The sequence below is a fragment of the Medicago sativa genome, chromosome 4 (assembly GCF_051527215.1).
Source record: "Medicago sativa cultivar Bolivia chromosome 4, Bolivia_mono, whole genome shotgun sequence".
Taxonomy (NCBI): domain Eukaryota; kingdom Viridiplantae; phylum Streptophyta; class Magnoliopsida; order Fabales; family Fabaceae; genus Medicago; species Medicago sativa.
Window position 1 is genome coordinate 87,529,564 of NC_140752.1, and position 12,713 is coordinate 87,542,276.

The 12,713-nt window shown below is 37.3% G+C and overlaps 1 protein-coding gene across 7 annotated transcripts; it reads right to left on the reverse strand.

Annotated features, from left to right (window-relative positions):
• Nucleotides 1-278: 278 nt before the first annotated feature.
• LOC146933270 (Mediator complex, subunit Med10) lies at nucleotides 279-7,541 on the reverse strand. 7 transcript variants are annotated; one of them, XM_085705016.1, is made up of 8 exons: nucleotides 7,351-7,541; nucleotides 6,469-6,548; nucleotides 5,655-5,790; nucleotides 5,223-5,454; nucleotides 5,046-5,126; nucleotides 4,824-4,926; nucleotides 4,617-4,706; nucleotides 279-517 (listed from the first exon to the last, which is right to left on the reverse strand). In XM_085705016.1, the coding sequence occupies exons 3-8, from the start codon at nucleotides 5,728-5,730 to the stop codon at nucleotides 446-448; spliced, it is 654 nt and encodes a 217-aa protein (XP_085561142.1). In that variant the 5' UTR covers nucleotides 5,731-5,790; nucleotides 6,469-6,548; nucleotides 7,351-7,541; the 3' UTR covers nucleotides 279-445. The 7 variants fall into 7 exon arrangements, with proteins under 7 accessions (XP_085561142.1, XP_085561143.1, XP_085561144.1 ...); XM_085705017.1 differs by having other exon boundaries at nucleotides 6,469-6,757; XM_085705018.1 differs by having other exon boundaries at nucleotides 6,469-6,777.
• Between the last annotated feature and the right edge of the window lie 5,172 nt (nucleotides 7,542-12,713).

The following is a 12,713-nucleotide window of genomic DNA, read 5'->3' on the forward strand; positions in this document are numbered from 1 at the left end:
ACTCCATTTTCACATTGAGAAAACTTCCTTAATTAATAGGTTGTCCTACGGGACCAGTGTGGGACTTGTTACACTGAGATAGAACTTATAGTCTACCATTTAAAGTGTATCTTCAGCCAAAATCAATCAATGTGATTATTGCAAAATCCAAACAATCGCTTGATTGGAGAAATCGTGAAGGAAAAGTTACGCTAATCCATCAACTTAACCGACCTAAGAAAATTCCAATTCCCTCAACACATCAAGCTCATTAAAATTTACCCTTACTTATTAAAGAATAGTTATAATGATGGCATTCCATTGATAAAATGTAAGCAAAACTAGGAGAGTTACAACAATAAGGATACAGTGTTGAAATGCACTATACATACAAATGTCAAAACCAAAGTATTAAGAGTTCCATACTGTCATTAACAGAAAAGCAAAGGCATCAGAAATATATCGCTCAATGCTCTACTTTAGCCCTTGCATCTCCATTTGGTAGTACACTTGGTGCTTGCGCCAAACGTTTCAACTCCTACACAAATGCAATAAAGCCAAGATTTATATATTAATGAAAAATAACAAAAAAAACCTTGTAAATCTTATAATTGACTCAAGGATTCAATTTGGTCATAGAAGTAGATTTTGTTAAATACAAGACAATTAAAAAGTACAAAACATCTTTTTTGTTTTCAAACCCGCTTTCTCTCCCCCACCCTTTCTTCCTCACTAAAACTCTACTACACCATCATATTTTACAACCAAACACCACCACTGTCAGGTAAGGAAATCTGGTCACCTACACAGTTATTAAAGACAGAATCCAATCTATTTGTGAGGATACAAAACACTAAGAACAATGCGGAAATGCACCGTGAGGACTGGCATGGCAGTGATCATGAACAATCAACAAGGGAATTTCTCCCTGAAAACAATGTCATTTATACTTTGTAGTGAATGTCATAAAACAAAAGGATACAATGGTAAACATCACGTAAAACTAGGTCTATATCAACCACCAAACAACATATAAGTCAAATTGTTGTGTTGTAACTTAATTACTTGTTCTGGACTGTTGAAATTGTGTTGTCCTTCAGTATTCCTTAGTGTGTGTTATCTTACTTAGGATGGGGAGGAATCACAGATCCTGCATGTTATAGGTAGTTTTAGACAAGGGTTATCTAAGTTCTCATAAACGGTTCCTTGTAGGAGTAAAACATATTCAAATATAATGATGGATACTAAGATCTTCCTAAAATCAAAATAATCTTCTCTTTTGGTAACATCTGAGAAACTTGAATGCAAAATAGTGAACATCCAAAGTGAACTAGTTTGCCATGCAGAACAAGGGACGTCATGAGGCACCATAATACCACATGGATATGAGGAATTTACTATGAGAAGAACAAAATTCCCACATAGGAAGAAAAATTGAGGTGTGATCTATAGCAACCATTATTAAAAGTAGAGAGGAAAGGCAGGAAGAAATTGAGTAGAAAAGTGTGGGAGGATTGTAAACCCCATAATAGCTGCATTATCCTTTTTCTGTATTTTTCACTATCTTGAAAGTTATATCTTACTCTTCTCCTTGGATTGATTTTGCTTGCCTGATTCCATGATCAGTCAAGGAAAGAAGTGTACCAGAAATATAAAGTATAATTTCTATGTGCATATCAGAACTCAAGATAATGCAGGAGCATATGCAGACAGAAACTCATCAGTACGAGAAGCTTTCAAGGCATTGATGTAAGTAAATGGACATATTGCTAGTATGGCTATCAAACAAACCATCAACCACTCTTGTTCGGTACTAAATTACATGCCATACAACCGAGCTCATATCTCTTATGGGAGAGAGTTAAAACGATATCAGTCATAATAAAAGGATAGCAGAGTGATGGGCCACCAGTGAAATATGTGTATAAGAGGAGGGGTAAAAGTGGAAATGTGAATGAAATTGCATTAGTTCTAGAAGGACAGAGGGAAGGGAATGAGGCAGAAATAGGTGTGCAGGAGGCAGGAATAACAGAATGTACAGGTGGCAAGCGAGGATTGGAGGATCAGGATTGGGGTGCAAAGGAGAATCCCATAAGTAGGGGTAAAGAGAAGGAAGATGCAGGCAATACGTGAGTGAGGAATGAGGACTGAGTGTGAGTTGTTATCACACCAGTAGGGTGCTCTCTAGTGGGAGTCACATTTTATCTTTTCATTATTATTTTTCCATTTCCTCCAAGGAGATTATTCTCCATCCATTGTACTGTTCAGATTCCATAATCAATACAATACTATTTCATCTCTCTATTTCCTCCATTATTTGTCTGTTATAGTCTTTGGGTACATCACAGAGCAAGCAAGGACGACCGATTGTATTATAGCCTATACACTTCGCATAATAAGGGTCTGACCGAATACTCAAAATGTATCTATGAAGAAGGAAACATATACAACCAGCTAACTTGGTCCATTCAAATAGCCTCTAACGGTCAAATGTCCTTCCTCCATACCTTATCTTATCAGTACCAATCATGAGGGAATATTCAGTGGGGACCGTGCACCCAAATTAGGTTTGGGTTTGACGAAAGGAGAGGGTCCAACCCTAGACAAGGAGGCATAGAAAAGGCTAAAAGGAGGAGAGAGAAAGGTGGATGTGACACAACTCCAAACATACTAGGTTGTTCTCCAAATTAGGGCATCACCAACCTTGAACGGAGACAGTGACCTAGAATGTGTTTTCAAATAAGAACAACTCCCCCATTGAATTGAAACAAGAACACAGAAGGCAAAGGATGTAAACATCATTGATCATATCTAGGATTAGCAAAAGAGCCATCAGATCCTACATTATACAAAACTTATTAAAAATTATATATGAGGAATATAACAAGTGAATTATATATTGATCTTCATGTTTGCAATGTTGGTGAAAGTTATGGGCTAGACAGGATAGTTCTTCATATGCCCAATACATCAAGCATTTATATGCAGCGCTCAAATAAATTGCTAGAAAGTAGAAAACACAGATTCTACTATGATCTAGCATGTACTGCAATGCACCACTGGTTGCCATAAAACTTGTCTCAGAGCGGAAATGGGGATTGCAAAAGTAGGTGAAATATGTAAAGTCACATGATCGAAGGGGTGATGCATGATTTTTTCACAACCATGATGGAAACAACTGAATTATGTGCTTAAATAGACTGAGGGTGTGTTTGGTAACACATCTCAATTAGCTTATAGCTTATAGCTTATAAGCTCGTTTGATAAAAAAAGCTTTGTTTGGTAATACTTTTTCACCATGAGCTTATAGCTTATTTCACGAGCTTATAAGCTATTTTTCAGAAGCTATTCCAAGTAGCGTTTGAGCTTATAGCTTATAGCTTCTCATATTTTATCCCATTTTTACCCTTATTATTTTAATTAAAATCCATGTCTACCCTTTATAATTTATTATACTTTGAAAGAAAAAATGCTACTGGACAACTCTAATGCGACATATATACCTCCGCTAAACTAAAAAAATAATATACATACCTCCCACTGTGTGTTTTTATTTAAATGATAATATACCTCACTTTTTTTTTTTTTTGCCTTCTTTTGAACCGTATAAAATTGTTTTATAAGTCTATGATTGATAATGCATTGATTTAATAATTCAGTAAAATAAATTTCAAGAAGGTCCCTTAAAAAAAATCAAGATATTATTCATTGTGACTATCAATTATTGCTTTTTTTAGGAAACTATCAATTATCGTTAATAATACATATAATACCCTTTAATATCAATTTTTATTTTATTTTTACATATCAATTTATATAAACTTTATTACATATTAATAATACCCTTTTATGTCATTTTACATTTATCAGCTAGTTGAACCGCTAATTTTACCAAACACTTCAATTAGCTTATAAGCTATCAGTCATCAGCTATAAGCTATCAGCTATAAGCTATCAGTCATCAGCTATCAGCTATAAGCTATCAGCTAGCTTATCAGCTATCCGCTGTTTTTACCAAACAGAGCCTGAATAGTTATTTCAATACAAAGGTAAGCTTAAGTGACTTCTAGTTCTCCACTTTGAAGGTGAAGACAACCAATGACTAGAAGAATATATCAAAACAAAGGTTTGCAGTGGTCAAGGAAATATTAAGACATGAGTAGTTTACTACAAATTCTAGTAGGAAAGAAGAGTATGTGTTAAGAAAAAGAAAAGTGCAAGGAAAAGAACGTGTGCTTCAATTATGATGAGAAGTACGCAGTGGAGGGAGAGCAAAGTAGAGCTGATCGGTGAGAAATCTAGGAAAGAAGAACGTGAAATTGCAATGCATGAAATGAGAGGATTAGGATGGAGAGGTGAGTTAGATCAGACCAGTGTTGTTGCTGACGGAAGGTAAAGAATCCAACATATAAGGCAGTTGTCGAAAAATCCACCATGCCATTCCTCCATGGTGGCGCCATTTAACAAACACTAGATCGCCCCCCACCCCTCACGTCCTTTTCCTAGGTGAAGCAGACATAATTCATGTTTAAAGCTAAATAGATGTGATAAACTGGGAACAACCTATGATGTAAGAAGGTCACTTAAAAGTTCTGGGTCTACGTTGAAATAAAAAAGACCAAATAAGTAACGCTTACAGCAGCAGAAGCAGCACGATTCTCTCTAAAAGTTTCAACCTCATCAGGGAAGTTCTGCTCCAATTCCTCCAAAAGATGCTTGCGCAAATCCTGCCCCAAACAGAAATACTAAGTTAGACTAAAGCAGCTTATTAAATATATGGAAGACCACAGAATATGAACAAAAATAACATGTTGATCTAATAAAAATCATGAGTTATAACCAACCTTCAAAGCATCAGTTTTTCCTTTAGTGATTTGATTCTTTGCAATACAGTTGTTTATAACATCTTTCGTAAATTCATCTGGATTCTTCCCATCATCAATTAAGCTAAAACCAAAAATAAGTTAACAATTAAATTCAACCTCCATAGAGCCGCAAAGAAACATATTCTGTCACTTAAAGAAAAACATGGAACCGCATAAAAAGATTATAAAAAAAATACTCACTTAACAACCTCCATGGGAACCTGAATGTTGCACTTTTCTGCCAATTTGACCATGGTGTCAAGCTCCGCAACAAGACCATTGCTGGAAAAAATTCAAGTAAAATATTATCCATTTGGGACATGGGTTTAAAGTAAAACAGAACAAACGAAATACAGGGAAGAGATCGAAGAGAAATACATGCGTTGGAGGAGTGGCATTTGCAAAGCAGAATTGAAGGTTGAGACGGTGAGGGAGAGCTGATGGATGAGGCCCAGGGTTTTCTCAATGGAGTTGCTGATCTGGCTAAGGTTTTGCATAGAATCATCAGCTCCTGATGCAGAAGCTGCTGTATCATTACCGTGAGATATCAGCGTCCCATTTCCACCTGCGGCTGGATTTTGTGATGAATCCATTGCCGTTTCTCTGTTAACTGAATTTTTTTTTTTAAGATAATCAATACAGTATGCAAAAAACTAACAAAAACAAAAGCAAGAGACTAATATAATTTTCTGTGGCCTAGAGATTACCAAGCAATTTTGTTTGAAGTGAATTATATAGATCTACTGTAAAAATTAAGATTAAATGCAAATCAAACGCGTATATAATACAGCCATTGGCAATAAGCATTACCATGATCAACCAAATGAGAGTCATAATGAGCCGAAATACGTTTGAGAGTTGGATCACGTACAACGAAGGGAGGCATAATGAGCCAAGATAATTTTGAGAGTTGAATTGTGTCAAACGTAGGGTGGCGGCTTGAGTGCTAGGGTTTGAGTGTCGGATTGTGTCCAACGAAGCAAGAAAATTAGTGAATTAGGGTGTGTTTATGAAGAAAAAGTTTAATTAAAACAAAAACTAGCCAAATTTTTCTAATAAAAAAATCCCCAAAAATGTAATTGAAGTGTTTTTTTTTGTTCAATAGCTAAAAAGAGTAAATTTTTAATATGTGTGTGTGTGTGCGCGCACGTGCCTGCCCTCGCGCGTAGATGCGCGAGCGTCAAAGCTTCCTTTCTTGATGGTTGGTTTTCCTTCTTTCAATTTGAAACATCTATCTCTATTTTTTTATGATCATTGCCTAAATAAAATGATGTTAAAGCATTAGTTTGCTATTAAATCAAAAACCCTATTCTGAATTAAGTTATGTAAGTAAAAGGACAAGAATGGTTGAATAAGTATAACCAATATTGTGATAATTTGAATAGCAACATTGCATTACTAGAAACTAATAAATAATCGTTGTTTACACATAATATTTCTTAATACAATTGTGAAATAGGGCAAATAAATCTGAGGAATAGGAAAGATAAATGAAATAACACTCACAGCATACTGAAATCCTATGATCGTAATCACGATTCACGGTGTTACCCAATTCAATTATCATAGCGTGTGAAACAGGAGAAGGAAAGCAAAATTCGAAAAATAAATAAATGAAGAAAACCTGAACGGAATTTCTGACGGCCGACGATCAATTCCGTCTGCGTTTCCCGGCGAGATGAACTCTGAGTTCACTGATTCTGTCTGAAGCGAAAATACGAAGCACGCAATTTGATTTTAGATGGAGCATGTTCGGTTTGTATCAACAGCGGGCCTTATCATTTACTACTCAACTCGTTTTAATCTCGAATGGTAGACTTAGGGATGGGCAAAGTTCAGTTCAGACCCAAAACAGTGTCTGACATGAACTGAACCATAATGAAACAATTCGAACCAAACTGAAACTGTTGCTTCTGTTTCGTAAAACAAAAAACTGAACTGAATTGTTAACTTAAATGGTAAACTAAACTCTATACTGATACAGTTATGTTTGCAGAAAAAACTATAGCAGGAAATATGCAAAATTATAAACAATTTCTACCATATATGCAAAATCTTATCTGATTCACTATAACTAGTAAAACAATCAATCAATTAACAGAACAATTCAGGCTAAACAAAATAATAACCAACACTAATCCACAACATACAAATTCATTGTTCAGAGGTCAACACTTGCGTAAAATCAATTAACAGAACAATTGAGAATAATCAGTTCTGTTTTTTCTTTCTTTCTATCTTTCATCACTAATCAATTGTCATCATTCGGCAATACAAATTTCATCAGCAAAAGGCTTAATCAAAATCGCATTCTCAGGTTGATTCGAAAACGAAACCTGATTACCATCAACAATAACAACCTTCTTTAACCCATATGAAATTTTAACCCATAATAGAAAAACCAAAACATTGAACAAAACCCAGATGAAACCCAGAGAAGGAAGAGAGAATGAAGAGGAGAAAGAGGGTATCGGCCAGAAAGGGGTGTTGAGGAAGAAGAGGTTACCTTCAAAAGCTGCGCAATAGGAGATGGTGAGGTGACGGAGCTGTTGCGAGACCGGAGATGGGTCGCGACGGACCTGCTGCGGAGATCGGAGATGGATCGGATTTTGGAGATGTATCACAATCACTGTTTTTTAGTTTGGGTTAAGTTCAGTTTTGGTTTTTCCAAAAACGGTTCAGTTAATAACAGCCCTCCAAGTATGGATCAGTTCAGAATTTTATTATGAAGGTTTGGTTTAATATTAGTTCGATTCAGTTCAGTTCGACAGTTTGGTTCAGTTTTTGGTTTTTTTTGCCCACTGTAGATTCGACTCGAGAACTCGTACAAAGTTAATAGTATAATATTGTAAGTAGATCATTAGTAAAAAAATATGACTTAATTATAAAAAGCAAAATATGCTGAACCACAATAATAAAGTGTTATGCTCAAGAGTATGGAGTAAACAAGAGTATGGGAATATTGATTCTAAAGTGGCTACTTTAGTGGCCGAGATTCAAGAGCTAGATGTTAGAGGGGAGTTGGGTGTGTTGAGTAGTGTTGAAGTGGAATTGAGGAAAGCTAAATTTGAAGAGATGTGGAAGCTTCTTAAAAGTAAGGATGCCTCTTTGTTTCAACGTTCAAAATCCAAATGGCTCAAAGAAGGTGATGAGAATTCCAAATTTTTTCATAGATGTGTCAAGGCAAGGGCGGCTACAAACTTTCTAAAAGCTATCAAGGTGGATGGAGTTTGGCTTGAGACCCTGATGGATGTGAGAAGGGCGGTGGTGAATTATTTTAAAACTCGAGTGGCGGAAGATAGGTGGGAGCGACCTACTTTAGATGGGGTGCATTTTGATAAGCTTTCCGATGAGGAGAATAGAGATTTAATTGCCCCGTTTTCTCTTGCGGAGATTGAAGTGGTGGTTAAGGGTAGTGATGGGAACAAAAGCCCGGGTCCCGATGGTTTTAACTTTGCTTTCTTCAAGGACTTTTGGTACCTTTTGAAGCATGAAATTCGGATTATGTTTGAGCAATTTTACACCAATGGGGTGCTTCCAAAGAGTTTTCTATCATACTTTGTAACTCTAATCCCAAAGGTTAAAGTGTCGTTGTCTTTGAAGGAATACCGGCCTATTTCTCTCCTTGGAAGTTTATACAAATTCCTCTCGAAGGTGTTGGCGGCTAGGCTATCCAAAGTCATGAATTCTATTATTTCCGGATCTCAATCTGCTTTCTTGAAAGGTAGGCACTTGGTGGATGGTGTTTTGGTGGTGAATGAGGTGGTTGATTTGGATAAAAGATCTAAACGGGAATGTCTTATTTTCAAGGTAGATTTTGAAAAGGCATATGATTCCGTGGATTGGGGGTTTTTGGAGTATATGATGAGAAGGGTGGGTCTTTGTGATAAATGGGTGAGGTGGATGAAGGCTTGTGTGTTTGGAGGTTGTATGTCTATCCTTGTGAATGGGAGTCCAACGGAGGAAATTAGTGTCCAAAGAGGGTTGAAACAAGGAGATCCGTTAGCACCTTTTCTATTTCTATTGGTGGCCGAAGGTTTTAGTGGTTTGATGAGAAATGCGGTGAATAGGAATTTATTCCAAGGCTTTGAAATTAAGAGGGGAGGGTCGGTCATCTCTCATCTTCAATATGCCGATGATACTCTTTGTATTGGGGTACCTACGGTGGAGAATCTTTGGACTCTAAAGGCAATGTTGAGAGGCTTTGAAATGGCATCCGGGTTGAAGGTGAATTTCCATAAGAGCTCCTTGATTGGATTCAATGTTCCTAGAGATTTTATGGAGGCGGCGTGCCGTTTTTTGCATTGTAAAGAAGGAAGCACTCCGTTTAATTACTTGGGTTTACCGGTGGGAGCAAATCCTAGAAAGTTTTCTACATGGGAGCCTATGTTGGTTAAACTTAGGAATAGACTTAATTCTTGGGGGAGCAAGTATGTGAGCCTTGGTGGTAGAATTGTCCTCCTAAATTCGGTCTTGAATGCTATCCCAATCTTCTTTTTGTCTTATTTGAAAATTCCGGAAAAAGTGGTGAAAGAAGTAATTCGTATCCAAAGGAATTTCCTTTGGGGAGGAGTTGGAGGAGGCCGGAAGATTTGTTGGGTCAAATGGAGGAGGGTTTGTCAACCTAGAAGTAAGGGAGGTTTGGGAGTGCGAGATGTGCGTTTGGTTAATTTAAGCCTTATGGCTAAATGGAAGTGGCGCCTCCTCCAAGATGATTCGACCCTTTGGAAAGTGGTTTTGAAAGACAAATATGGGGATTTTATTTTCGGTTTTCCTCCGGTTGAGGGATATAGATGGCCGCGGTTCTCCTCTTTGTGGTGGAAGGACTTGTCGAGGCTAGAAGGAAGCATAGGTGGCAATTGGTTCTCCGATAGGGTGGTTCGGAGGGTGTCAAATGGAAGAGGTACTAGATTTTGGTATGATATGTGGATGGGCAATCAACCTTTGGCCGTAACATTCCCTAGGCTTTTCAATATCACTTTGCACAAGGAGGCCAAGATTAGTGATTTGTGCAATTCAATAGATGGTGTTGTCACTTGGAACTTTGGTTGGAGGAGAGTTCCTTTTCTTTGGGAGCAAAATTTAATCGTGAATTTGTTGGCTCTTTTAGAAGGGTTCGCTTTGGGGGAGGATAATGACAAATGGTGGTGGAGGCCGGATGAGGGAGGTTCTTTCTCGGTTAACTCTTCTTATAAAGCTTTAGAGAGTATTGTGCTTTTGGATGATGGTTTGAATGCCCTTGAGGAGAGAGTTTTTGGTGACCTTTGGAAGAGTCCGGCCCCTTCAAAGGTGATTGTATTTTCTTGGATGGCTTTGCTTGATCGTATCCCTACGCGATCAAATCTGGTGTCGCGTCGTGTCTTATCCCAAGAGGACATTCGGACGTGTGTTATGTGTGGCAATAGGGAGGAAACAACAACACACCTTTTCTTACATTGTGAGGCCGCTTGGTTGTTTTGGCGTTTGTTGTTCGATTGGTTGGGAGTTAACTTCATTACTCCGCGAAATTTGTTTATGCATTTCGCTTGTTGGGGAGATGAGGTTAATTCGAGGCGAGCTAAGAAAGCCTTTTGGTTGATTTGGCACTCCGTTATTTGGTCGATATGGAGGGAAAGAAATGCGAGGATTTTTAAAAATTAATTCAAGACGATTCATGAGTTGGTGGACGAGGTTAAGGCGTTGTCTTGGTGTTGGGCTTTGAATAGACTTCGGATTGCATCTTGTCTCTATTATGAATGGTGCTGGAACCCAAGGGAATGTTTGGTTAGGAGGCACTGATATGTGTGTGCTGGTTAAGGGCCTCTCGGGCAGCAGCAGGGGTGTTTTTCTGGGAGGTTTTTGCTGGTTCGGCTGGTGCTAGCAGTAGGCCAGTTTTGTTTTTTGTCAGTTCCAGCTGGTTTTCCTTGCCTTTGTCGCCTGCATTATGGTGTATTGGTTGTGGTTTTGATAGGTCCTGTGGCTGTTTTTTTCCGCCTTTGTCGCCTGCATTATGGTGTATTGGTTTGAAGGGAGTTTTCTGCTGTCTTGGCTGTTCCTAGCAGCAGGCCAGTTATGTTTTGGTCGGTTCCAGCTGGTTTTTCCTTGCCTTTGTCGCCTGTGTTATGGTGTATTGGCTGTTGTTTTTCTAGGTTTAGTTGCTGTTTTCTTTCCCTGCCTTTGTCGCCTGCATTATGGTGTATTGGCCCTTTATTTTCTTTGCCTTTGTCGCCTGCATTTTGGTGTATTGGCCTGTTGTAATCTTTGCCTTTAGTACTGCTTGTGCTGGGCTGTTTAATGATATATATGCTGTTTTCAAAAAAAAAAAGTGTTATGCTCAATTTAGCATCAAAGGCTACGGTAGGCAACCTCTTTAGGTCTCCTACCGTAGGAGACTTGACATATTTTTTTGTTAGGTTGTGTTAACTTGTGCCCTAAGGGCACAAGTTAAGAAGCTAAAAATGGAAGTAAAACATAATTTCTGTCTTGAAAACATAAGATTTTAAATTTCTAAAACATAGAATGCACAATTTCCAATAAAATGTTTCTATATTTAATCTCTTAACTTGTGCCTTAAGGGCATAAGTTAACATTTGTCTTTTTTGTTTGTTTGTAAAATGGATGTAAACCTTTGGATATACTTAAAAACTTTTGAAGACCACAATGTTATTATACTCTCTCAACACTAGATCCTTACGCACTATGTTTCATCATCCTTCTCTCTCCCTCTCCATGTCTCTTCCCAACAACTTCTGACTGCCTTCCTTGCCACCGCGACACCATTCTTCAGACTGCTCCGATTGATCGATTTTCAACACGCGAGATAATCTCCTTGTTTCGTTTTTTGTAGAATTTGAATCTCTCTCTCTCTCTAGAGATAGAGAGATACATTTTGAATAATCTCTTGTTCTTGCTCCCACCTTCATAATTCTATTGGACATCTAACATCTATGAAGTTGCTTAATCTAAATTGAAATTGGGTTAATGATTTTCACTCATTCAAATCTATGGATAAATTGAAATTGGGTAAATTCAAATCTACACTCGTTCGTTTCTAATTCAATGTGTTAGTTACAAATTTTTTACAAAAATAGATAAATAATTGGGGGTGGAAGGTTGGGTGGTGTCTTGAAGGGGGTTTGAACTTTGAAGATCCTTATGTTTGGGTTTCCAAACAATGGAGTCTTTTTCTTCATTTTTTCTCTCTTGAGTTTTTGCAAATAATTAGATTGTACATTCATATTATTTTGGATTTTTAATTTTCAATCACTGTTCCATTAATTTTCTGGAGGCACTAGGGTTAATTGTTCTCAATTAAAATACAGTGAGCAGCAACACAGTTGCTACAGTGTCGGCAGGAAAAGAGAGAAAGCCAGAGGAAGAGAGAAAGGATATGTTTAAGGTGTGGAAGGATTATAATAAGATATGTGTTCTTCATCATTTTAATAGTTACACATGTCATTCTTGTTATACAAAAAAAAAAAAAGTCTTTTTTAAGGTCTCCTACCGTAGGAGACCTATTCAAGTCTCCTACCGGAAACGGTGCCCAATTTAGCATCAAAACACAAAAATAACACGCAAAATCATAAGTTTCAAAAGTTAATGAGCCATTCAAAAACTCATCCAAAAAAACAAGTTTCACAAGTACTTTGGATGAGTGTTCTCTATTGTGTTGTGTGTTGTTTTGTTGTTTGTTTTTTAAAACAAGAAAGGTCGTACTTTCATCTAACACTAGTACTTTGGGTTGGGCTTTAAAAAATGAATTGGATGGAAAAAATGGCACAAAACAAAAAAAAAAGTGATTTTTTAATGTAAACTTGTAAACTCGTCTGAATTTACCAAGAGTTTACACAAGTTTACCGATTTTATCGGTATTAACTCACTCAACCTCGA

Coding starts and splice junctions, on each gene's coding strand:
- LOC146933270 (XM_085705016.1), bottom strand. CDS start 5,730: ATGCCTCCCTTCGTTGTACGTGATCCAACTCTCAAACGTATTTCGGCT. Junction 5,127..5,222: donor ATGCCACTCCTCCAACGCAT/GTATTTCTCTTC, acceptor AATTTTTTCCAG/CAATGGTCTTGTTGCGGAGC. Junction 4,707..4,823: donor GAAAAACTGATGCTTTGAAG/GTTGGTTATAAC, acceptor TGTTTGGGGCAG/GATTTGCGCAAGCATCTTTT.